General features: G+C 44.1%; 1 protein-coding gene across 8 annotated transcripts in view; it reads left to right on the top strand.

Moving 5' to 3' along the window:
- Window positions 1-25,066, top strand: part of ATXN1 (ataxin 1) — a 457,657-nt gene extending 432,591 nt beyond the window's left edge. For all 8 annotated transcript variants that reach the window (XM_050788034.1, XM_050788028.1, XM_050788029.1 and 5 more), the window contains one exon: window positions 17,289-25,066. In XM_050788034.1, the coding sequence (XP_050643991.1) occupies window positions 17,289-17,819 (531 nt within the window). In that variant the 3' untranslated portion in view covers window positions 17,820-25,066. The remainder of the gene's footprint in view (window positions 1-17,288) is intronic.

The following is a 25,066-nucleotide window of genomic DNA, read 5'->3' as shown; positions in this document are numbered from 1 at the left end:
AGCAATCCTTCCACCTCGGCCTCCCAAAGCCCTGAGATTACAGACACGAGTCCCCATGTCTGGCTTTTTTGAGCATTTTTTAAAAGCCCAAGTGAGCAAAGGACCAAATCAGTTTTCCAGAACTGCTCCTGAATGACAGGATGTGGGGGCTTGCACAAAGTCAGGGCCCCGCATTGACGAGAGCTTTTAGCCCTGAATACTTTTCTTTGTATTATGAGATGTCACTGTGGGTTTACAGTCTTTGGAAGGGCCCAAGAAAGATTTCCCCAAAGATTTGATTTAAAAAAAAAAAATCAGGATTTTTAAATAAATGACATAATAATAGAGCTCACCAGCCCTCTGTAGTGGCTGTTCACTTCCTGCATGAATGAGGGGTGGGTACTAGGAGAAAGAAAATGCACTGCCGTGAGCAAAGTTGACTCTTCACAGACCCCAGGTGAAACACGGAAAATAAACATGAGCGAAAAGTCATTGCTTTTCAGGGTACTTAGAATCCTTAAAACATTTTTGTGAACAGAGGCAAGTGTGAAAAGAGGTTTTGTTTAGAAACACGACTGGTTCCTTGCCGGCCAGCATCTCCTTCAGCTTGAGAACGAAGGCAGACACTTCAGCTGTGGGCCACACCTCGCAGGCCTGGCAGCCTCCACAGAGCCCAGGCTCTTCTATTTTTTCATTTTTTATTTATTTTTTTTAATTTTTATTTTATTTTTCTATTTTTATTTTTATTTATTTATTTTTTGTTTTTTGGAGACAGAGTCTTACTCTGTCACCCAGGCTGGAGTGCAATGGGGTGATCTTGGCTCACTGCAACCTCTGCCTCTTGAGTTCAAGTGATTCTTTTACCTCAGCCTCCCAAGTAACTGGGATTACAGGCGCAGACCACCACCCCTTGCTAATTTTTGTATTTTTAGTAGAGACAGGGTTTCACCATGTTGGTCAGGCTGGTCTCGAACTCCTGACCTCAGGTGATCCACCTGCCTCGGCATCCTACAGTGCTGGGATTACAGGCACGAGCCACCGCGCCCAGCCCCTTACAGCCCTCTTCTGTTCATGGGGGGGAAGAATCTAGGTGTGTTTTTCCCTACTCCAAACTTTGCAAAAGTATTGATTGAATGAAAGAGAAATTGGCTTCTCCATGAAGTCAGAGCCCTGTTCTCATGGTTTTTCCCATAGTGAGATCACTAAGTCCCTCTCCTGACAGCCAGGGTGCAGACGAGCAGGTAGAAGTGTTGTCAGGGCCTGTTCGCAGGTCTGTGGGGTCGGCCCCCGTGGCTGTGTTGCATGCCGGGAAGGGCTTCTGCAAAGAAAGGCACGTGTGCTGAGACCTGCTGAAAAGGCAGCTAGGGCTTCACGGTGTAGAAACAAAAGTGCAAGGCCCTGACGCAACCAATGATTTGTCACTTTACCGAGGAGCCTATCAGAAATCGGCTGACATCATCGCAGCTAAAATACTCCACCAGCTGTGTTTGCCACAAGTGACAGGTTCAGAGTCAGCGGAGATTCAGACAGAGAGCATGAGAGGGGGAGATGGGAGGGAGAGAGAGAATTCATATCTGAACTTAATTGAGGTTCCAAAGGCTACATCCTTCTCTCCCTCTGCAGTGCCCTCCTGAGGGCTCTTCTCCTCTAGCCTGAAGAATCTTCCTGGTCTTCTCAACGGGTTAGGCATCGCTGACACCGCACCCACAGAGAAATTCAGAAATGTGCAAATGGTTGAGCTTACTAAGCAAAATCACAAATTTGATTGGGGAAGTTGTGGAAGAAGAGATGGTTTTCTCCAAAACAGATGGCATTGTGACTCTAGGCAGAAATCCTGCATGAATAGACTCTTGAGGATGCCTGACCTCATAAGACCCCCCCCCCCCAACATCACACCCCCAGGGAAAGCCGTGTGATACGGTATGGTGGTGACAGACCCAGAGGTGCGGCTTTGGGTCTCTGGCAGGACAAGTTACTTCACCTTTCTGAGCTGCAGCTCTCTCCTCTCTAAACCAGGCAAATGAGTTTTGTTTTTGTGTGTGGGGGGCGGTGGTGGTTATGTTCATTTGTTTGCTTGTTTTGAGACAGGGTCTTGCCCTGTCACCCAGGCTGAAGTGCAGTGGTGGGCCCATTGGCTCACTGCAGCCTCAACCTCACGGGTTCAATTGATCCTCCCACCTCAGCCTCCCCAGTAGCTGGGACTATGGGTGTGTGCCACTATACCCAGCTAATTTTCTGTATTTTTTGTAGAGACAGGGTTTCACTATCTTGCCCATGCTGGTCTGGAACTCTTGGGCTCAAGCAATCCACCCACCTCGGTCTCCCAAAGTGCTGGGATGACAGGCGTGAGCCACGGCACCCGGCCACATATGATTCTTCATAGGAGATAATCTCTCAAGACTGCTCGGTTCTTTAATGCTTCACTTTTTATACTTTCCAGAACAGCACAGCCCTTGTAAAAATTGATTAGCATCAGTTAACCAAAAACCAAGAAGGGTATTAAGATGAACATGTTCATGTATGCCTCTTAGCATGAACCTCATGCTAAGCGGCATACAGACCTCGTGGGAACTAAAGCCATCTCGTGTAAAACTGAGGGGTGTTTTAGTTTGGGGATTATTTTTAAGGGGCTGAATTCCTCATTAAGACTGTGGAAAAATGCCCCCAGCATTGTCCCAGCTGACGCTCCAGACAAGGCAATGTAGGAGAAAAATGCTTTTCCGTGTTTGTCACTATCCCTGTGGCATTGCCCTGCCCGGTGCAGCATTTCTCGCTCGGGCAAAGCGTCTATGCATCCCCCAGGCCCCCACCTAGATACTGTAGGAGGAAAGGGGAATGCCAGGTATTGTCCATTGTTACTGTGTGCACCAAAGGAAGCCTCCTTCCTCTTCAGTGAAAGGTGATAGCACGTTCCCCACCCTGGAAGAGAGTTGCTACTTTGGCATGCCTTGATTCTGGTTGAGAGTCCCAAAGGATGACAGAATCACTTCCCTTGAGCCTCACTGCCAAATATAATCCACTTAATATCCTCCACGTTTGAGGCCATAAGTCTGTGGCGCATCCCAGATGGGACCCCCCAAGCGATAGCATCAACGTGGGAGCCAATGCGACTCAAAAGAAGGATGGGGCTTCGCACCTCCTCCTTATGTAGGAAGTAGGTTAGATGCTTGGAAAATGCAGGAACTGGCCCTGAAGAGAGCTGAGTCTGAACGTATCCCTCACCCGTCAGTAGCACTGGGACCTTGTGCAATGTTAGTTTTCCCTTCCCTGCTTCAACTTCGATGGCTCTGGCCCTGAGAAAGTGATTCACAGCTGAAAAATAAATCAAAGGCCTCATGTTCTAAAAAGCATTTCTGGAAGGAGAGGCAGCTGATGAAAGTCTAGAAAGAGGCTGAACTTTTCCAACGAGCACAATAAGCCGTTTTTACCCTGCCTGTAATCCTCGGGGTGGAGTCCGCGAGTGGCCGAGGAGAGCACCCTTCCCGCCGTTCCTGTTTGTAAGGCTGAATGATGTCATGCCAGCCTGCGTAAGCATATCAGTCTTATTTCTGAGCATGAACTGGACGTGAGGGATGCATTGGTGCTGCAGCCCTGCAGATAGGTAAGACAACCAATGCAGAAACAAGGGCTCCCGGGCTCCTCTTCTTTTTCTGCAAGAGGCTTTTAGCGATGTGTCCGCTGGGACAGCCCTGCCCAGGATGGCCCCAGTCAGGGAGCCTTTGGCTTCCATCTGGCGACGTTCTATATTATCCCATCCTTCTGTTTCACCCTTCCTAGGTTCAGCTTCTCTGAAGAGTACACAGCATTTGCTCAGTGGAGTTGTAAAATTTATTGGTAAAGTGCTCTGGGCTGACACGTTCCTTTGCTTCTTTCCTAAATGCCAGGCTCTGTGTGTTATTAGGGCCGTCTGTCGCTTCCCAGCACCTCCTGAGGTGACTGCTTCCCTGACTTGGTGGCTGCTTAATATTCAGTGCCATTTCCTTCTCCCGACTGTCCTGGCGTGGGTGTGAGTGTGCCTGTGTGTGCTTGTACAGCAGTTGTTATCATGATGTACTTACTGGGTGTCTACCGATGGCTTTCCTTTCATTCTACTATTTTTTAGCTTGACTGCTGTGAGCTGTGAGTCATCGATGGTAGCATTATGCATTGAATGGATTAGCTGGTACCTAAAAATAGCTAAGGCCCTCATGCAGGCGGCACATGAGCTTGTAGAGTCAGTCCCTTTGCAGCCAAGGCAGACCCACTTGCCAACATTGAACATGCCGAGCTTGGTGGCAATGAATCCTAACGTATCAAAAAATAGATAGTTGGTGACTGCCCTGTGTGCAGAGCGCAGCCCTGGATTTGTGCCGCAGTTGTTGGTAATACACACTTCCTGTCTGTTCTGATGCTGGAAAGGCTCCAACAGAGAAACTATGTCAAACCGCATTTTTGTTTGTGGGTCTTTGTACCTCTCCAAAAAAAAAAAAGAGAGAGAGAAAAATGCTCTGCTTTAAACTTTATGTGCTACACGTGCTCCCAACTGGGTCATCTTACATGTTTTGATTCTCTCCAACCATTGTTGTTTATAGCATTAAAAAAAAAAATTAAAGACTATTGTTTAAAGCAGTTTTAGGTGTACAGCAAGTAGAGAGAGGTCCCACACACATAAGTTTTCCGTTATTAAAATCTTGCATTGGTATGATAGATTGGTTACAATTGATGAGCCAATACCGATACCTTATTTTTAACTGAAGTCCATAGTCATACTACAGTTCACTCTGTGTTGTACATGCTGTTTTTGATGAATTTCTGATGTCATGTATCCAGCATTACAGTATTATACAGAACAGCTGTACCACCCTAAAAATCCCTTATGCATCAACCATTTGTCCCCCACATCCCACCTTAAACCCCTGGAACCCACTGATCATTTTACTCTCTCCAGAGTTTTGACTGTTCCAGAATGCCATGCAGTTGGAATCATCTAGTATGTCGCCTTTTCACACTGGCGTCTCTCACTTAGCGATATGCATTTCAGGTTCTTCATGTCTTCTTGTTGCTCTGATAGCTCATTTCTTTTTAGCACTGAATATTATGTTGTTCTTTAAGGCACATCTTTTTTTTGAGATGGGGTCTTGCTCTATTGCCCAGGCTGGAGTGCAGTGACACCACAATAGCTCACTGCAGCCTTGACCTCCTAGGCTCAAGCAATCCTCCCACCTCAGCCTCCCTAGTGACTGAGACCACAGGCACACACCACCACACCCAGCTAATTTTTGTATTTTTCTGTAGACATGGGGTCTTGCCATGTTGCCCAGGCTGGTCTTGAACTCCTGAGCTCATGTGATCCTCCCCCCTCAGGTCCCCAAAGTGCTGGGATTACAGGGATGAGCCACTCTGCTCTGCCTAAGGCACACATTTTAAGGCCCCAGAAAAGGAAGGCAAGTGAGCTAGAACCTGTGTGCCTAAGGGCTTCCGTGTCACAGCTGCTGTGGTCACTCGCTGGACTGTGTCCTTCCTGGCCAGCCCTGAGCCTCCCCACAGGGCCTTCCCACAAGGGAACTCTGTGAGCCACGCTACCACGTGTGAGAAAAACCCAGCTTTTAATTTGGGATTTGTGTTAGGAGGCATCCCGGTGCTAGGGTGTGGGTTTACTGAACAACCCTGAAACACTTCCACCAAGGACTGAGTCAGGCTTTGCGTGAACATGATTCAGTGTTTTAAATAGAACACTCACAGAGATTCTTACACTCAGCCAAAGAGTTTTGACTGTTTTTATTAATGATTTTTAAACATTGCAGTAAACGGGTCTCTCGCTTACCCCCTTCATCCTTGAGACAGGATTTTCTGATTTTTTTTCATGCTGAGAACGTAACCATGCAGACTAGCCTTCCAGGAGAGCAGACCGGCCTTTACAGGTAAAACAAGACTGAGAATTTCACTTGCAGACAAAAGAATACCCAATTTAATAATTTCACCAAAAACAAGACATACTCACTGAAATCGAGCTTATGAGAGATTTCATTGCTCCCAGCAACAAGCGAAATTTGTGTGTCTGGGATAGTGTCACGACAAAATGTTTTGTGAAACAGATGCCCTTCGCAATTTGTGAAAACAGGGACTCTTGTGAAGGAAAAGGGAGACATATTTAAACAACAGACGCTTTGTTTTCTTTCTATCTTGTTTTTGGTGATATGTACATATGTGTGTATATAGACATAGCACCAATCTAAGATTGAAATATACAATCAAACAGCATAAATATGTGTGTATGTGCATAGTGTTTAGATACAGTAGTTATTGACTAAGTGGTAAAAGGAATTTTATTGAATTTTCATACAGAGGAGCTAAAATTTTTCTTCAAAGCCAGTCACTTAGTCAGATTAGGAAGGTGACACTGAATAAATAATTATGAGCCCAGTAGTGAGTCTGTGTTGTCTCCCTGTCTTGGTTCCTCCATCCCAAATGGGAGTTGGAGGTGATGGTTTTAGAGGAGTCAGTTGAGGGGGCTGGAGGGAAGAAGTAGGCAGATCTCTTATAGCCGCACTGATGAGCAAATGGGCTTGCTGGCAGCAGCAGGAAAAGGAAGGGAAAGAGTGGAGGATGGTGGGAGGCAGTCCACCCTCAAAAGCAAGAGGTGCTGGCGACAGTGCATCCAGAGATGAAAGACAGAGGGGCCTCAAGCTGACAAAGGCCATCCCTGAGCACGGTGGCTCATATCTATAATCCCAGCACTTTGGGAGGCCGAGGTGCATGGATCACCTGAGGTCAAGAGTTCAAGACCAGCCTGACCAACATGATGAAACCCTGTCTCTACTAAATACAAAAAATCAGCCTGGTGTGGTGGCAGGCGCCTGTAATCCCAGCTACTTGGGAGGCTGAGGCAGGAGAATCACTTGAACCTGGGAGGTAGAGGTTGTCGTGAACCAAGATTGCACTATTGCACTCTAGCCTTGGCAACAGAGTGAGACTCCATCTAAAAAAAAGAGAAAGAAAGAAAAGTTATAAAGGCTACCCTACATACTGCTTAGTGTGTTTGAAACAGGATATATTTATTGGATGAAAAAAATGGGCTCTACTGAGCTGTCTGGCGTTATGTAACATGCTTTGGTTATCTGTGGTACTGCTCCCATGAGTTTATTTTCATTGAGATTTCATCAGAAACCATTCTGAAAAATGTGTGGAACCCCAGCAAGATCATAAAATGACTTAATGATTACTAACACAGCTGCAGGAACGAGAGTGGAGAGAAAATAACTGAAGTATATGATTCAATAAAATCATGACGACCTCAGCATCTGACAAGGTGAGGTGGCTATGGCTCCGCTGAGAAAGCTCCCTGTTAGCGGGTAAGCCACAACCTGGAGAAAGCTCTGCTCCTCTCCCTGGTGGAGGCCATAGCCCACTTTAGTTCTGGCTGGTTAAAAAAAAAAAAAAAAAAAAAAAGAAAAGAAAAAGAAAAAGGAAAAAAAAAGACAGGCAGTCTCTCTATTGCCCCCTGTTGTCTAGTTGTACCATTGCAATGTTTTTCCATACAGAAGGCAAACAGAACTATTCTTTCAGGTTTTTTTTTGTTTTTTTTTTTTTTAGGATGGAGTCTTGCACTGTTGCCTGGGCTGGGGTGCAATCGCACGATCTCGGCTCACTGCAACCTCCGCCTCCCGGGTTCAAGCAATTCTCCTGCCTCAGCCTCCTGAGTAGCTGAGATTTACAGGCGCCCGCCACCACACCTGGCTAATTTTTTTGTATTTTTAGTAGAGATAGGGTTTCACCATGTTGGCCAGGCTGACCTCGAACTCCTGACCTCATGATCAGCCCGTCTCACCCAAGTAAATTAAAAGGAATGCATAAGAAGATAACCAGTCCCCTTTGGCACCAGGGACTGGTTTCATGGAAGAAGATTTTTTCACAGGATGGGAAGAGGGACAGAGATGATTTTGGGATGAAACTGTTCCACCTCAGATCATCAGGCATTAGTTAGATTCTCATAAGGAGCACGCAACCTGGATTCCTTGCATGCTCAGTTTACAATAGGATTCATGTTCCTATGAGAATCTAATGCTTGCGACTGATCTGACAGGAGGTGGAGCTCAGTTGGGAATGGTCGCTCACCTCCAGCTGTGCAGCCCAGTACCTAACAGGCCATCGACTACTACCAGTCCATTGCCTGGGGGTTGGGGATCCCTGGTATAAAGAGGAGAAGGGGCCAGGCTAGGTGGCTCATGCTTGTAATCTCAGCACTTTGGGAGGCCAAGGCAAGAGGGAACTTGAGGCCAGGAGTTTTGAAACCGGCCTGGCCAACATAGCAAGACTCCTTCTCTACATAATAATCATCATTATCATCATCAACAGAACATTAGCTGGACATGGTGGTGCATGCATGTGGTCCCAACTACTCAGGCAGCTGAGGCAGGAGGACCTCTTGAGCCCAGGAGGTCAAGGCTGCAGTGAGTCATGATCATGCTACTGCACTCCAGCCTGGGCAACAGAACAAGACCCTATCTCAAAATAAAAAAAGAAAAGAGAAACTATGGAAACTAGAGTGTTGTTATTTTAAATAGAGCTGTCAGGGGAGTTGTCTCTGAGAAGGAGAGTGGGTGGCAACAGTACGTGAGGCAAAAAAGATTCCAAATGAATGGAGAGAGTAGCAGGTGCCCAGATGGAAGGCGCAAGTGGGGTTAAAGGACCAGCAAGGAGACCACTGTTGCTATGGTGTAGGGAGTAAGGTGCACATGCAGAGCACATCAAGCTTGCATATGGTGACTGAGCGAGTGAGATGCAGCATGGCCAGGACAGAGGTGGTGGAGGTAGTGAAAAATAGTCTCATTCTAGGTGCATTTGGAAAAGGAACCCATACAGTTTGCTTATAATTGGGATGTATGTGATGTAAGAGAAAGAGCAGAAGGAAGTGTGATTCCCGGGTCCTTGACTGAACAGCCAGAAGAATGGGATACCATTTATGGAGATGGGGAAGGACATGGGATGGCCACCGGGCACGGGCACATGGGGAGGTCTGATGTGTTTTAGGTCACTTTAAGTTTGAGTTGCCTGTTTGACATCTGAGTGGACATCATCAGATAGCGTGGTCACTGGTGTCCAGATGTGCCCTTGTGTTTTGTTTTGCATGTATGTTCTGTCTCCTCGTGGGAGGCAAGAAACTAGGTCTTAACCCATAGCTGCTCTTCTAAGGTTCCTGACACTTCGCAGGTGCTTGGTGTGTACTTGTTGAACTTTTATTAAAGCTGCAAAGCCTGACATGTGTCATTAGGAACACTCAATATTATTTTGAGGTCAGGCGTGGTGACTCACGCCTGTAATCCCAGCACTTTGGGAGGCCAAGGCGGGCAGATCACTTGAGGTCAGGAGTTCAAGACCAGCCAGGCCAACATAGTAAAACCCCATCCCTACTAAACATACAAAAATTAGCCAGGTGTGGTGGGTCATGCCTGTAGTCCCAGGAGGTGATTGAACCCAGGAGGTGGAGGTTGCAGTGAGCCGAGATGGCGCCACTGCACTCCAGCCTGGACAACAGAGCAAGACTCCATCTCAAAAAAAAATAATAATAATAACAATATTTTGAAGCTGTCAGCATCATAGGGAACACCCATATGAGTCTTAAATTCAAGGAATTCACAGGCTCATTGTTCCAGTTGAAGATGACATCATCCTACAAAATCACACCGTCTCTGTTTCACATCCAAACCAGTCCCCACTGGCACTGACAGCATGTTTTGAGATGGAGAAGGCTCCTCTCCAAGGGAATTGCAAGCAACCGATTTGATTATATATATTCTTACTGAAAAATCCCTCAGTGAGATTTCTTCATTAACCGTTAATGATCAGTTAACCTTTAAGAATGTGTATATCCTTATGACACACCTAATTATAAAATAAAAATAGATTCGCTATGAATACATGAGTGTACCTATTTGAGATGTGTGCAACAAGATTTTAACTTTCACCAAAGAAAGGGAAAAAAAGTTATTTTCCTTCACATACATTCAGACCCCAAGCAGGGGAAAGTGCATTGTCTAGATAGTTCACACTAATTAGTGAGGAGAAAACTAGCATTGGGCTGGCAGGCTATCCAATATGTGCCTACAATGATCAGATTATCTGAATAATCTTCTGCTCCCACCTCAGCTTTCATGGACCCAGCTAATAGCTGGTCGTGGCATCTTTTCACAGGGTGACACAGCTCCTTTGGTAGGAAGCAAAGGCAGAATTTAGGCAAAAAAGAAGCAAAGAGAAGGCTTTGAAGTGATTAAAGAAGAATCTCCCAAGCCTATCTAGGTTAACATAAATTCCATTAACAGGCCAGGTGGGTACAGTGGCTCATGTCTGTAATCCTAGCATTTTGGGAGGCTGAGGCGGGCAGATCGCCTGAGGTCAGGAGTTCGAGACCAGCCTGGCCAACATGGGGAAACCCGTGTCTACTAAAAATATAAAAAAATTAGCCAGGGGTGGTGGTGGGCACCTGTAATCCCTGCTACTTAGGAGGCTGAGGCAGGAGAATCGCTCGAATCCAGGAGACAGAGATTGCAGTGAGCTGAGATGGTGCCACTGCACTCCAAGCTGGGAGACAGAGCGAGACTCTGTCTCAGAAAACAAAACAAAACAAAAAATCCATTAACATCATCTTATTTTAGTGCACATCTCAAATATTCTCTCTCTCCATCACTTTTCTCTCGTGAATTTTTCGGTAGGCTGTTCTAGCTACGGTTCACACCACAGCATTTAATTCTAAGGCCTGTCTTTGGAGGTTTGGAGTTTGGTTTGGTTCGGTTTGGTTTTTAGAGACAGAGTCCTGCTCTGGCACACAGGCTGGAGTGGTGCAGCAGCTCGAGTGACCCTCCCGCCTCTGTAACCGAACTTAGGTTTGGCTGCTCACCACTCAAAAGCCAAATATGAGAGATGAGGTTGGTGAGAGGAAACGCAGGTTTATTGGGAAAGCCAGCATAGTTGAGAAGATGATGAGCTAGGCTTCTAAAGTACCATCTCCAGGCCGGGCACGGTAGCTCACACCTGTATTCCCAACACTTTGGGAGGCCAAGGCAGGCGGATCACCTGAGGTCAGGAGTTTGATACCAGCCTGACCAACATGGCGAAACACCATCTCTACTGAAAAATACAAAAATTAGCCAGGTGTGGTGGCAGATGCCTGTAGTCTCAGCTACTCAGGAGGCTGAGGCAGGAGAATCGCTTGAACCCAGGAGGCAGAGGCTGCAGTGAGTCGAGATTGTACCACTGCATTCTAGCCTGGGCAACAGAGCGAGAATCCATCTCAAGAAATAATAATAATAATTTGTAAAAAATTAAGTACCATCTCCAATTTTTTAGGCTGGTTGGAGGGTTTTTATGGAAGGGGGCTATGGGGGAGACAAGGAGGTTGGTATCGAGGCAACTGAGGACCGTAGACATTTGGGCACCAGTGAGGGTTCGAGAAGGTTGGGAACTTCTTTGTCCTTGGTCAGGTCACAATGCTCCTATCAGTCTTTTGTATTTTTAGTAGAGGGTTTCACTATCTTGGCCAGACTGGTCTCAAACTCCTGACCTCAGGTGATCCACCTGCCTCAGCCTCCCAAAGTACTGGGATTACAGGCGTGAGCCACCGTGCCCAGCCACTCCTATCAGTCTTTAACAATATATAGTTAGTTGTTTTTATACTTCCCCTTTAATCCCAGAGTTAGTTTCTAAAAGTACATGATTGTTGTTTGTGTATATTATCTCGGTGCTTTAAAATTATCCTAGCCTACATGCAGGAAAGGGTAAAACCCTTTAAACAAAAATGAAGTTAGTTATGTTAGTTCTTTTGCTATTTCACAGTTGTACCTCAGCCTCCCAAAGTGCTGGGATTACAAGAGTGGTGTCTTTGGAGTTCTGAGATGTGAAAATAATGAAAGGGTTTAAAACGTCCAACAACATTAGGAAGTCTTTAGTGGGAAACATGAGCATCTGTGTCCTGGCTTTTGCAGTAATCAATTATAGTACCTGTTATAAAGGGCTTGTAGACATTTCTTGATGAGCCTACAGATACTTGGTAACGTGGAAATCCTCAGATAGGTTTATCTGTGAACACGTAGTAGATGTTATTTTCAGAAAATTAAATATTGCCTGCCCTGTGAAGTGTCCATGGGTAGGTGTCTGGCCGTCTGCCAACAAAGAGGCAGGGAGTTATCCAGGAACACACAGAACCAAAAAAGAGGCTGACATCTTTGGAAATAAGGTTTCTGGTCTTCTGAATGTCACATTACCTCTGCCTGGTGATGGGCAAGAATAAGCAAACCGCAACTCTGGTAGAGAGTCTTACGAGATAGATATTAACACCTGAGAGTTTTATTTTTACAACTTGGATTTACAGCAAAACAATCTCCACTTGATGTGGGATTGGTTTCCTTCTGTTCAGTTTGTGTTGTTAATGGCTCTGAAAGGTTTGGGAGAGGATCTGTGGAGCCAGTTCCAGATCAGTCCTCCTACTTAGAATACAGTGGGTATCCCCATCTGATACAGTCACTTGTAAGTGTATTTGTCTATGTATATATGCACATATATGTTTGTGTGTGTGATGTAAATGTAGTTTTGAAACTGAATAGTGTCGCACACTTGTACAGGGTAACTAGAATTGTATGAGTGGCTATAAGGCAGACACTACATCACAATTATCTGTACCATGGAACAAGCCCATGAGCTCATGCCTTTGGATCCTACTTATTTCAGGCAATATTCACCACTGTTGCGGGGTAGTGGTAATGCTGAGTTCATCTCTTTTGGTGGCATTGTAATATCTTTGCTCACAAGGGTAGAGGTCAGGAGGCATAGAAAAAAGAAAATGGGTTTGGGGGCCAAAGACTGGGATAAAATCCTAAACCCATCAGCTAATAGCTATGACATTAGGCAAGTGACTTAATCTCTCTGTGACTATTCATAAAATTTATAAAATTGGCATATCTATACTATTCCATACTAATACTGTTGTGAACATTAAACAAAATACTTTTTGTAAAGTTTGTACCTGAGAGCTTGACAGAGAGTAGGCACTCAAAAACTTTTAGCTTGCTTCACATTATAAAACTAGCCCAGAACAATGAAACTTTCCCCCCAGTAATACACGCAGGTGTATGGGTTCATGCTTACAGGCTGCCATATGAATGTACTCTAGTTGTCTCTTCTAAAAACATGCCTTGTGTGGATCCAGTAAACTCTGTCATTCTAGAAGTGTATCACAACTGTATCAATCAGAGTTAACAAAGGAGACAAAAAAGATGAAGTAGAAAAGCCACAATCCGTGGAAATTTACTACTTTTAAAGTTTTTTTGGTACTTCAATTATGCATGTGTGGTTTTGTGTGTCTGCATGTGTATAAAATCCAACAGAGGCCGGGCGCGGGGGCTCACGCCTGTAATCCCAGCACTTTGGGAGACTGAGGCGGGTGGATCATGAGGTCAGGAGATCGAGACCATCCTGGCCAACATGGTGAAGCCCCATCTCTACTAAAAATACAAAAGTTAACCAGGCATGATGGCACGTGCCTATAGTCCCAGCTACTCAGGAGGCTAAGGCAGGAGACTCTCTTGAACGCGGGAGGCGGAGATTGCAGTGAGCCGAGATCGTGCCACTGCGCTCCAGCCTGGGCAACAGAGCAAGACTCCCTCTCACAAAAAGAAAAAAAAAAACAGAATATTTTAAATATTGTTACATATAGCCAATATTATTTTAGATTTACCACATATCTACCATTTTCATTCCTCTTCATTCCTCCCTGTACAAACTTCAATCTAGATTTGTTTTTTCTCTACCTAAAGAATACCTTTTAGTATTTTCTGTAATGCAGATCTGTTGATGGTGAATTCTTTTAGTTACTGTTTGTCTGAACGTGTCTCTATTTTGCCTTCATTCTGGAAGGACCTTTTTGCTCCATACAGAATTCTCAATTGGCAATTATTTTTCTTTAGCACTGTAAAGATACTCCATTATTTCCATTGTCTACTGGCTTCCATTATTTTTGTTGAGATGTAAAGTGTGAGTTCAGTTGTTGCTTATTTGGAGGTAATATGTATTTTGTTTTAAAGGCTTTTTTGTTTTTTTTTTTAAATGGAGTTTCTCTGTTGTCACCAAGGCTGGAGTGCGATGGCATGATCTTGGCTTACTGCAACCTCGGCCTCCCGGGTTCAAGCGATTCTCCTGCCTCAGCCTCCCAAGTAGCTGGGATTACAGGCTCCTGCCACTATGCCCGGCTAATTTTTATATTTTTAGTAGAGATGGGGTTTCACCATGTTGGCCGAGGTGGTCTCAAACTCCTGACCTCCGGTGATCCACCCGCCTCGGCCTCCCAAAGTGCTGGGATTACAGGCATGAATCACCATGCCCAGCCTGTTCTAGAGACTTAATGATATTTTTTTCCTGTGTAGTTTGCAAGATGTCTTTGATTTATAGCAATTTATTTCTCATCTGCCTCAGTGAGGATTTCTTTTTATTTTTCCTGTTTGAGCTAGGCCTTCTTGAAACTGTTTTACTATCCTTCTTCAGTGTGGGAAAATTCTTAGCCATTACCTCCTCAAATATTACTTCTGCCCTGTTACCTCCCCTCTCTTCTTCCTCCTAGGATTCAAATTGTGTGTCTTTTAGCCCCTCTCAATTTATCTTATCTGTCTCTTACCCTCTCCTCCATATTAATGTCTGTTAGACCCTCTCAATTTATCTTATCTGTCTCTTACCCTCTCCTCCATATTAACCATCTTTTTGTCTCTATGTTCACTCTGTGGAGTCTCTTCTAAAGCTCTAATTAGAGAATCCACTTCATGAATTCTTTCTTAATCCACGTCTATTCAACTGGAAAACTCATTGCATTCTTGATTTCAATGGGTGTATATTTTAATTCTATAATTCTCATAGATCTTTTTAAAAATAAATTAATTTTTTTAGAGACAGGGTCTCACTCTGTTGCCCAGGCTGGAGTGCATCTTGCGATCATAGCTCACTGCAGCCTCTAACTCCTGGGCTCAAGATCTTCCTGCCTCAGCCTCCTGAGTAGTTGGGACTACAGGCGCGCATCACCACACTAGGCTATTTTTTTTTTTTAATTCTGTAGAAACAGGGTCTCACTTTGTTGCCCAGACTGATCTGAAACTCCTGGCCTCAAGTGATCATCCCCATCTCAGCCTCCCAAAGTGCTGGGATTACAGATGTGAGCCACCATGCCTGGCTTCATGGATCTTTTAAAAACAGGTCCTAGTTTCCTATCAAAATTCTCAAGCTGTCTTTAATCTTCTTGAATATTGTAAGCATAGTCATTGTAAAGTCTGTATGTATGACTCTATATGAGAAGCCCTGGAGCATCTGTTTTTAAGATCTGATATTTTATTAGTGTTTATACATGTTATCTGGTCTCCTCATGACCACCACTTCCCCTTTTTAAATTGAATGCTTTTATTTGCAAAATTGTGAAAATAATTCAAGACCTTAATCCAGTTTTAGGAACTCAGATGAGTCAAATCTGAGCTTGAGACCTTGAAAGGCCTGTTGGCTTGTGGTTCACTGTCACCTCTAAGGGACAGTGCTTTGGGGTCACAACTGAAAAGAATGGGGTTCACCAGAGAGCACCCTCCCTTGATGTACCCTGAACTTCATTACCTTTTCCCTATGCTCTTAACATTATCAAAAGTCCACTTGGTTTCCCAACTGCTCCACTTTGGAATGTTCAGGTGTCTTCAGGAGATAACAGGCCCCTAACACCAGCTTCAACTGCCTGGGCCATCATGCTTTCCTGATCCAACCCAGGGACTTTGTGTGTGTGTGTGTGTGTGTGTGAGAGAGAGAGAGAGAGAGAGAGAGAGAGAGACAGAGAGAGAGACAGAGAGAGAGGCAGAGAGAGAGAGAGAGACAGAGAGATGGAGTTTCGCTCTATCGCCCAGGCTGGAGTAGAGTGCTGCGATCTCGGCTCACTGCAGCCTCTGCCTCCTGGGTTCAAGCAAGTCTTCTTCCTCAGCCTCCCAAGTAGCTGGGATTATAGGCACCTGCCACCACACCTGGCTAATTTTTGTATTTTTAGTAGAGACAGGGTTTCACCATGCTGGCCAGGCTGGTCTCAGAATAAAGTGGTGCAATCTTGGCTCACTGCAACTTCCGCCCCCCGGGTTCAAGCGATTCTCCCTTCTGAGTAGCTGGGATTCTAGACGCCCGCCACTACACTTGGCTAAGTTTTGTATTTTTAGTAGAGACGGGATTTTGCCATGTTAGCCAGGCTGGTCTCAAACTCCTGACCTCAGATGATCCATGCGCCTTGGCCTCCCAAAGTGCTGGAATTACAGGCATGAGCCACCGCACCTGGCCTTTTTACTATCTTATTTGCTGTCCAGTACTATAAGAAAAAAAGTTTAAACATTTTGTCCAGAGTTTTTAAATTTATTTGTTTGCTTACATTTTTGTTCAGAGTTTTTAGTTGTCCTCAGAAGGAGGGTTGGTCCAAATTACCTAGTCTACTACATCTAGAAAGGACATTGAAAATTGACCTTTTTTTTTTTTTTTTTTTTTTTTTTTTTTTTGAGACAGAGTCTCACTCTGTGGCCCAAGCTAGATGGCCCAGTGGCATGATTTCAGCTCACTGCAACCTCTGCCTCCTGGGTTCAAGCAATTCTCGTGTCTCAGCCTCCCAAGTAGCTGGGATTACAGGTGCCCGCCACCACACCTGGCGAATTTTTTTTATTTTTAGTGGAGACAGGGTTTCGCCATGTTGGCCAGGCTGGTCTTGAACTCCTGACCTCAAGTGATCCACCCACCTTGGCCTCCCAAAGTGCTGGGATTACAGGCATGAGCCACTGTGCCCTGCCACCAAGCATCCTTTCAGGGGCTGGGGACTCAATGATAAACACATCATGCCTGCCTCTTGGAACTCACCTACAGTCTCACTCTGATCCCTGTTTAGTCGTGTCCTGTATGATAATAACAGCTGTCCATTGAGCTCATAAAATCTAAGACCATGGTGCTGAAAGCTAAGTGGGTGTTCTGTCATTGCTGGGGTTTGATTGACTGGTTCTAACAGAGACCAGCTATAGAGCTAACACTTGGTGGAATATTTTGAATATTGATGTTCTTTTCACTGGCTTCTGTCTATGGTAAGTACAGGTACAACCCAAACTGAAGAGCCTCATTTATAGGGTGTGACTGGGGGAGAGGGAGGTTTGCAAACTGAGTCATTTTTCCCCCATTCGGCCTGTGTGTGTCTATGTGTGTATGTGTGAGTTCATACGTGTGTGTGCGCATAAAATCAAACAAGAATAAAATGTTTTCATTTGTCCCCTTCCTCTCTCTGTCTCTCCCTGTTTCCACAGGTCAGCGTTGAAGTTTTGGTAGAGTATCCTTTTTTTGTGTTTGGACAGGGCTGGTCATCCTGCTGTCCGGAGAGAACCAGCCAGCTCTTTGATTTGCCGTGTTCCAAACTCTCAGTTGGGGATGTGTGCATCTCGCTTACCCTCAAGAACCTGAAGAACGGCTCTGTTAAAAAGGGCCAGCCCGTGGATCCCGCCAGCGTCCTGCTGAAGCACCCAAAGGCCGACGGCCTGGCGGGCAGCAGACACAGGTATGCCGAGCAGGAAAACGGAATCAACCAGGGGAGTGCCCAGATGCTCTCTGAGAATGGCGAACTGAAGTTTCCAGAGAAAATGGGATTGCCTGCAGCGCCCTTCCTCACCAAAATAGAACCCAGCAAGCCCGCGGCCACGAGGAAGAGGAGGTGGTCGGCGCCGGAGAGCCGCAAACTGGAGAAGTCAGAAGACGAACCACCTTTGACTCTTCCTAAGCCTTCTCTAATTCCTCAGGAGGTTAAGATTTGCATTGAAGGCCGGTCTAATGTAGGCAAGTAGAGGCAGCGTGGGGGAAAGGAAACGTGGCTCTCCCTTATCATTTGTATCCAGATTACTGTACTGTAGGCTAAATAACACAGTATTTACATGTTATCCTCTTATTTTAGGTTTCTGTTCTAACCTTGTCATTAGAGTTACAGCAGGTGTGTCGCAGGAGACTGGTGCATATGCTTTTTCCACGAGTGTCTGTCAGTGAGCGGGCGGGAGGAAGGGCACAGCAGGAGCGGTCAGGGCTCCACGCATCCCCGGGGAAGAAAGGAACCGGGCTCCACAGCGCCTGCTTTCTGTAGCGGCCCAGAAGCAGCCAGGGGCGCTGACTCCCGCTAGTGTCAGGAGAAAAGTCCCGTGGGAAGGGTCCTGCAGGGGTGCAGGGGTGCACGCATGTGGGGGTGCACAGGCGCTGTGGCGGCGAGTGAGGGTCTCTTTTTCTCTGCCTCCCTCTGCCTCACTCTCTTGCTATCGGCATGGGACGGGGTGTTCAGAGCAGTGTCCTCCTGGGGTTCCCATGTGCAAAATCAGCATCAGGAACCCAGCTTCAGGGCATCGCGGAGGCGCGTCAGACGGCAGACTTGGAAAGTTAACCATTTAAAAGAACATTTTTCTCTCCAACCTGTTTTACAATAAAAGCAACTTTTAATTGTATAGATATATATTTCCCCCTATGGGGCCTGACTGCACTGATATATTTTTTTTTTTAAAGAGCAACTGCCACATGCGGGATTTCATTTCTGCTTTTTACTAGTGCAGCGATGTCACCGGGGTGTTGTGGTGGACAGGGAAGCCCCTGCTGTCATGGCCCCACATGGGGTAAGGGGGGTTGGGGGTGGGGGCGGGGGAGAGAGCGAACACCCACGCTGGTTTCTGTGCAGTGTTAGGTAAACCAATCAGGTTATTGCATTGACTTCACTCCCAAGAGGTAGATGCAAACTGCCCTTCAGTGAGAGCCACAGAAGCTCTTCACGTTGAGTTTGCAAAATCTTTTTGTCTTTGAACTCTAGTACTGTTTATAGTTCATGACTATGGACAACTCGGGTGCCACTTTTTTTTTTTTTCAGATTCCAGTGTGACATGAGGAATTAGATTTTGAAGATGAGCATATATTACTATCTTTAAGCATTTAAAAATACTGTTCACACTTTATTACCAAGCATCTTGGTCTCTCATTCAACAAGTACTGTATCTCACTTTAAACTCTTTGGGGAAAAACAAAAAACAAAAAAACAAAAAAAACTAAGTTGCTTTCTTTTTTTCAACACTGTAACTACATTTCAGCTCTGCAGAATTGCTGAAGAGCAAGATATTGAAAGTTTCAATGTGGTTTAAAGGGATGAATGTGAATTATGAACTAGTATGTGACAATAAATGACCACCAAGTACTACCTGACGGGAGGCACTTTTCACTTTGATGTCTGAGAATCAGTTCAAGGCATATGCAGAGTTGGCAGAGAAACTGAGAGAAAAGGGATGGAGAAGAGAATACTCATTTTTGTCCAGTGTTTTTCTTTTTAAGATGAACTTTTAAAGAACCTTGCGATTTGCACATATTGAGTTTATAATTTGTGTGATATTCCTGCAGTTTTTATCCAATAACATTGTGGGAAAGGTTTGGGGGACTGAACGAGCATAAATAAATGTAGCAAAATTTCTTTCTAACCTGCCTAAACTCTAGGCCATTTTATAAGGTTATGTTCCTTTGAAAATTCATTTTGGTCTTTTTACCACATCTGTCACAAAAAGCCAGGTCTTAGCAGGCTCTTAGAAACTCTGAGAATTTTCTTCAGATTCATTGAGAGAGTTTTCCATAAAGACATTTATATATGTGAGCAAGATTTTGTTTTAAACAATTATTTTATTATTGTTGTTATTAATGTTATTTTCAGAATGACTTTTTTTTTTCTATTCAAAATCAAATCAAGATTTAATGTTTGGTACAAACCCAGAAAGGGTATTTCATAGTTTTTAAACCTTTCATTCCCAGAGATCTGAAATATCATTTGTGGGTTTTGAATGCATCTTTAAAGTGCTTTAAAAAAACAGTTTTATAAGTAGGGAGAAATTTTTAAATATTCTTACTTGGATGGCTGCAACTAACCTAAAGAAATACCTGATTTTTCTTTTACCCCATTGAAAATAGTACTTCCTTCATTTCACAAATTAAAAAAAAAAAAATCTGGTATCAACCCACATTTTGGCTGTCTAGTATTCATTTACATTTAAGGCTCACCAGGACTAATGATTTTTGTAAACCATTTTCTGGGGTGTACCAAAAACATTTGAATAGGTTTAGAATAGCTAGAATAGTTTCTTGACTTTCCTCGAATTTCATTACCCTCTCAGCATGCTTGCAGAGAGCTGGATGGGTTCATTCTTGCAGTCATACTGCTTATTTAGTGCTGTATTTTTTAAACGTTTCTGTTCAGAGAACTTGCTTAATCTTCCATATATTCTGCTCAGGGCACTTGCAATTATTAGGTTTTGTTTTTTCTTTTTGTTTTTTAACCTTTGATGGTAAGAGGAATACGGGCTGCCACATAGACTTTGTTCTCATTAGTATCACTATTTACAACTCATGTGGACTCAGAAAAACACACACCACCTTTTGGCTTACTTCGAGTATTGAACTGACTGGATCCACTAAACCAACACTAAGATGGGAAAACACACGTGGTTTGGAGCAATAGGAACATCATCATAATTTTTGTGGTTCTATTTCAGGTATAGGAATTATAAAATAATTGGTTCTTTCTAAACACTTGTCCCATTTCATTCTCTTGCTTTTTTAGCATGTGCAATACTTTCTGTGCCAATAGAGTCTGACCAGTGTGCTATATAGTTAAAGCTCATTCCTTTTTGGCTTTTTCCTTATTTGGTTGGTCTTTCCCATTCTGGCCAGAGCAGGGCTGGAGGGAAGGAGCCAGGAGGGAGAGAGCTTCCCACCTTTCCCCGGCTGCGGATGCTGAGTGCTGGGGCGGGGAGCCTTCAGGAGCCCCGCGTCTGCCGCCACGTTGCAGAAAGAGCCAGCCAAGGAGACCTGGGGGAGGAGCCGCAGTGTCCCCTGTCACCACACGGAATAGTGAATGTGGAGTGTGGAGAGGAAGGAGGCAGATTCATTTCTAAGACGCACTCTGGAGCCATGTAGCCTGGAGTTAACCCATTTTCCACGGTCTTTTCTGCGAGTGGGCAGGCCCCTCCTTGGGGTCTGTGTCCTTGAGACTTGGAGCCCCCGCCTCTGAGCCTGGACGGGAAGTGTGGCCTGTTGTGTGTGTGCGTTCTGAGCGTGCTGGCCAGTGGCTGTGGAGGGGACCACCTGCCACCCACGGTCACCACTCCCTTGTGGCAGCTTTCTCTTCAAATAGGAAGAACGCACAGAGGGCAGGAGCCTCCTGTTGGCAGACGTTGGTGGGCCCCGAGGCTCCCAGAGCAGCCTCTGTCACCGCTTCTGTGTAGCAAACATTAACGATGACAGGGGTAGAAATTCTTCGGTGCCGTTCAGCTTACAAGGATCAGCCATGTGCCTCTGTACTATGTCCACTTTGCAATATTTACCGACAGCCGTCTTTTGTTCTTTCTTTCCTGTTTTCCATTTTTAAACTAATAACAGCAGGCCTTTTGCGTTTACAATGGAACACAATCACCAAGAAATTAGTCAGGGCGAAAAGAAAAAAAAAATAATATTATTAATAAGAAACCAACAAACAAGAACCTCTCTAGGGATTTCTAAATATATAAAATGACTGTTCCTTAGAATGTTTAACTTAAGAATTATTGCAGTTTGTCTGGGCCACACTGGGGCAGAGGGGGGAGGGAGGGATACAGAAATGGATGCCACTTACCTCAGATCTTTTAAAGTGGAAATCCAAATTGCATTTTCATTTGGACTTTCAGGATAATTTTCTATGTCGGTCAATTTTTCGTTTTCCCTAACTCACCCAGTTTAGTTTGGGATGATTTGATTTCTGTTGTTGTTCTTGATCCCATTTCTAACTCGGAATTGTGAGCCTCTATGTTTTCTGTTAGGTGAGTGTGTTGGGTTTTTCCCCCCACCAGGAAGTGGCAGCATCCCTCCTTCTCCCCTAAAGGGACTCTGCGGAACCTTTCACACCTCTTACTCAGGGACGGGGCTGGTGTGTGTGTGGTACACTGATGTGTCCAGAAGCAGCACTTTGACTGCTCTGGAGTAGGGTTGTACAATTTCAAGGAATGTTTGGATTTCCTGCATCTTGTGGATTACTCCTTAGATACCGCATAGATTGCAATATAATGCTGCATGTTCAAGATGAACAGTAGCTCCTAGTAATCATAAAATCCACTCTTTGCACATAGATTCATCTTTACTGAAATATGTTGCCAAAATTTATTTTTGTTGTTGTAGCTCTGGATTTTGTTTTGTTTTGTTTTTTAAGGAAACGATTGACAATACCCTTTAACATCTGTGACTACTAAGGAAACCTGTTTCTTTCATAGAGAGAAAAATCTCCAATGCTTTTGAAGACACTAATGCCATGCTATTTCAGATATGGGTGAGGAAGCAGAGCTCTCGGGACGGAAGGCCAGGCTTCTTGAGCTGTATTGGTTGTCATGGCTACGGTTTCATGAACCACAAGCAGCTCAACAGACTGGTCTGTTGCCTTCTGAAACCCTTTGCACTTCCATTTGCACCAGGTGAAAACAGGGCCAGCAGACTCCGTGGCCCAATTCGGTTTCTTCGGTGGTGATATGAAAGGAAAGAGAATTACACTTTTTTTTTTTTATTTAAAGTGGCGTGGAGGCCTTTGCTTCCACATTTGTTTTTAACCCAGAATTTCTGAAATAGAGAATTTAAGAACACATCAAGTAATAAATATACAGAGAATATACTTTTTTATAAAGCACATGCATCTGCTATTGTGTTGGGTTGGTTTCCTCTCTTTTCCACGGACCGTGTTGTGTTTCTGGCATAGGGAAACTCCAAACAACTTGCACACCTCTACTCCGGGGCTGAGATTTCTTTTACATAGATGACCTCGCTTCAAATATGTTACCTTACTGATAGGATCTTTTCTTGTAGCACTATACCTTGTGGGAATTTTTTTTTTTAATGTACACCTAATTTGAGAAGCTGAAGAAAACAAAATTTTGAAGCACTCACTTTGAGGAGTACAGGTAATGTTTTAAAAATTGCACAAAAGAAAAATGAATGTCGAAATGATTCATTCAGTGTTTGAAAGATATGGATCTGTTGAAACAATGAGTTTCATACTTTGTTTGTAAAAAAAAAAATAAAGCAGAGAAGGGTTGAAAGTTACATGTTTTTTTGTATATAGAAATTTGTCATGTCTAAATGATCAGATTTGTATGGTTATGGCCTGGAAGAATTACTACGTAAAAGGCTCTTAAACTATACCTATGCTTATTGTTCTTTTTGTTACACATAGCCCTCGTCTGAGGGAGGGGAACTCGGTATTCTGTGATTTGAGAATACTGTTCATTCCTATGCTGAAAGTACTTCTCTGAGCTCCCTTCTTAGTCTAAACTCTTAAGCCATTGCAACTTCTTTTTCTTCAGAGATGATGTTTGACATTTTCAGCACTTCCTGTTCCTATAAACCCAAAGAATATAATCTTGAACACGAAGTGTTTGTAACAAGGGATCCAGGCTACCGATCAAACAGGACTCATTATGGGGACAAAAAAAAAAAATTATTTAACCTTCTTTCCCCCCACACCTCATTTAAATAGGGGGGGTAAAAACATGATTTCAATGTAAATGCCTCATTTTACTTCAGTTTTATTTTGATTTTTATTGAATATAAAGAGGCCAAAATAAATGCGGATCTACTTCTCAGAATAGTATTCCTGTCCAAAAATCAAGCCGGACAGTGGAAACTGGACAGCTGTGGGGATATTAAGCACCCCACTTACAATTCTTAAATTCAGAATCTCGTCCCCTCCCTTCTCGTTGAAGGCAATTGTTCTGGTAGCTAACTTTCTCCTGTGTAATGGCGGGAGGGAACACCGGCTTCAGTTTTTCATGTCCTCATGACTTGCATACAAATGGTTCAACTGTATTAAAATTAAGTGCATTTGGCCAACAGGTAGTATCTATACAATAACAATCTCTGAGAATTTTCATACGTTTTCTTATCTGAAAGGACTCAAGTCTTCCACTGCAGATACATTGGAGGCTTCACCCACGTTTTCTTTCCCTTTAGTTTGTTTGCTGTCTGGATGGCCAATGAGCCTGTCTCCTTTTCTGTGGCCCATCTGAAGGCCTTCATTGGAAGCGTTGTTTACAGTAATCCTTACCAAGATAACATACTGTCCTCCAGAATACCAAGTATTAGGTGACACTAGCTTAAGCTGTTGTCTTCAGAGCAGTTACCAAGCAGCTCAGTGCACAGGTTTTCTCTGGTTCTTACAGGAACCACCTACTCTTTTGGTAATCTGGTCCAGGAGTGGGGTAAATCCTTTTAGTCAGTGCATTGGAACTTGATACTTGTGCATTTGGTTCTGTGAATACTGCCCTTTTTGGCGGGGTTTCTTCCTCTCCCCAGCCTGAACTGCTCAACTCTTAACCCAGATTAGTGTCAGCCAAAAGGAGGTTTCAAGACAGTCCTGTCAGTACTTGTGGTGACCTTCAGATTAGACAGTCTTCATTTCCAGCCAGTGGAGTCCTGGCTCCAGAGCCATCTCTGAGACTCGTACCACTGGATATTTTAATATCAGATCATTACCCACCAAACTTCCAATCGTATGCCTCCCACAGGCCAAGGGAAACAGACACCAGAACTTGGGTTGAGGGCACTACCAGACTGACATGGCCAGTACAGAGGAGAACTAGGGAAGGAATGATGTTTTGCACCTTATTGAAAAGAAAATTTTAAGTGCATACATAATAGTTAAGAGCTTTTATTGTGACAGGAGAACTTTTTTCCATATGCGTGCATACTCTCTGTAATTCCAGTGTAAAATATTGTACTTGCACTAGCTTTTTTAAAACAAATATTAAAAAATGGAAGAATTCATATTCTATTTTCTAATCGTGGTGTGTCTATTTGTAGGATACACTCGAGTCTGTTTATTGAATTTTATGGTCCCTTTCTTTGATGGTGCTTGCAGGTTTTCTAGGTAGAAATTATTTCATTATTATAATAAAACAATGTTTGATTCAAAATTTGAACAAAATTGTTTTAAATAAATTGTCTGTATACCAGTACAAGTTTATTGTTTCAGTATACTCGTACTAATAAAATAACAGTGCCAATTGCA

Source organism: Macaca thibetana, chromosome 4 (genome assembly GCF_024542745.1).
Source record: "Macaca thibetana thibetana isolate TM-01 chromosome 4, ASM2454274v1, whole genome shotgun sequence".
Taxonomy (NCBI): Eukaryota; Metazoa; Chordata; class Mammalia; order Primates; family Cercopithecidae; genus Macaca; species Macaca thibetana.
The sequence above is the reverse complement of the archived record's forward strand: the minus strand, read 5'-3'. Positions and strand labels throughout refer to the sequence as shown.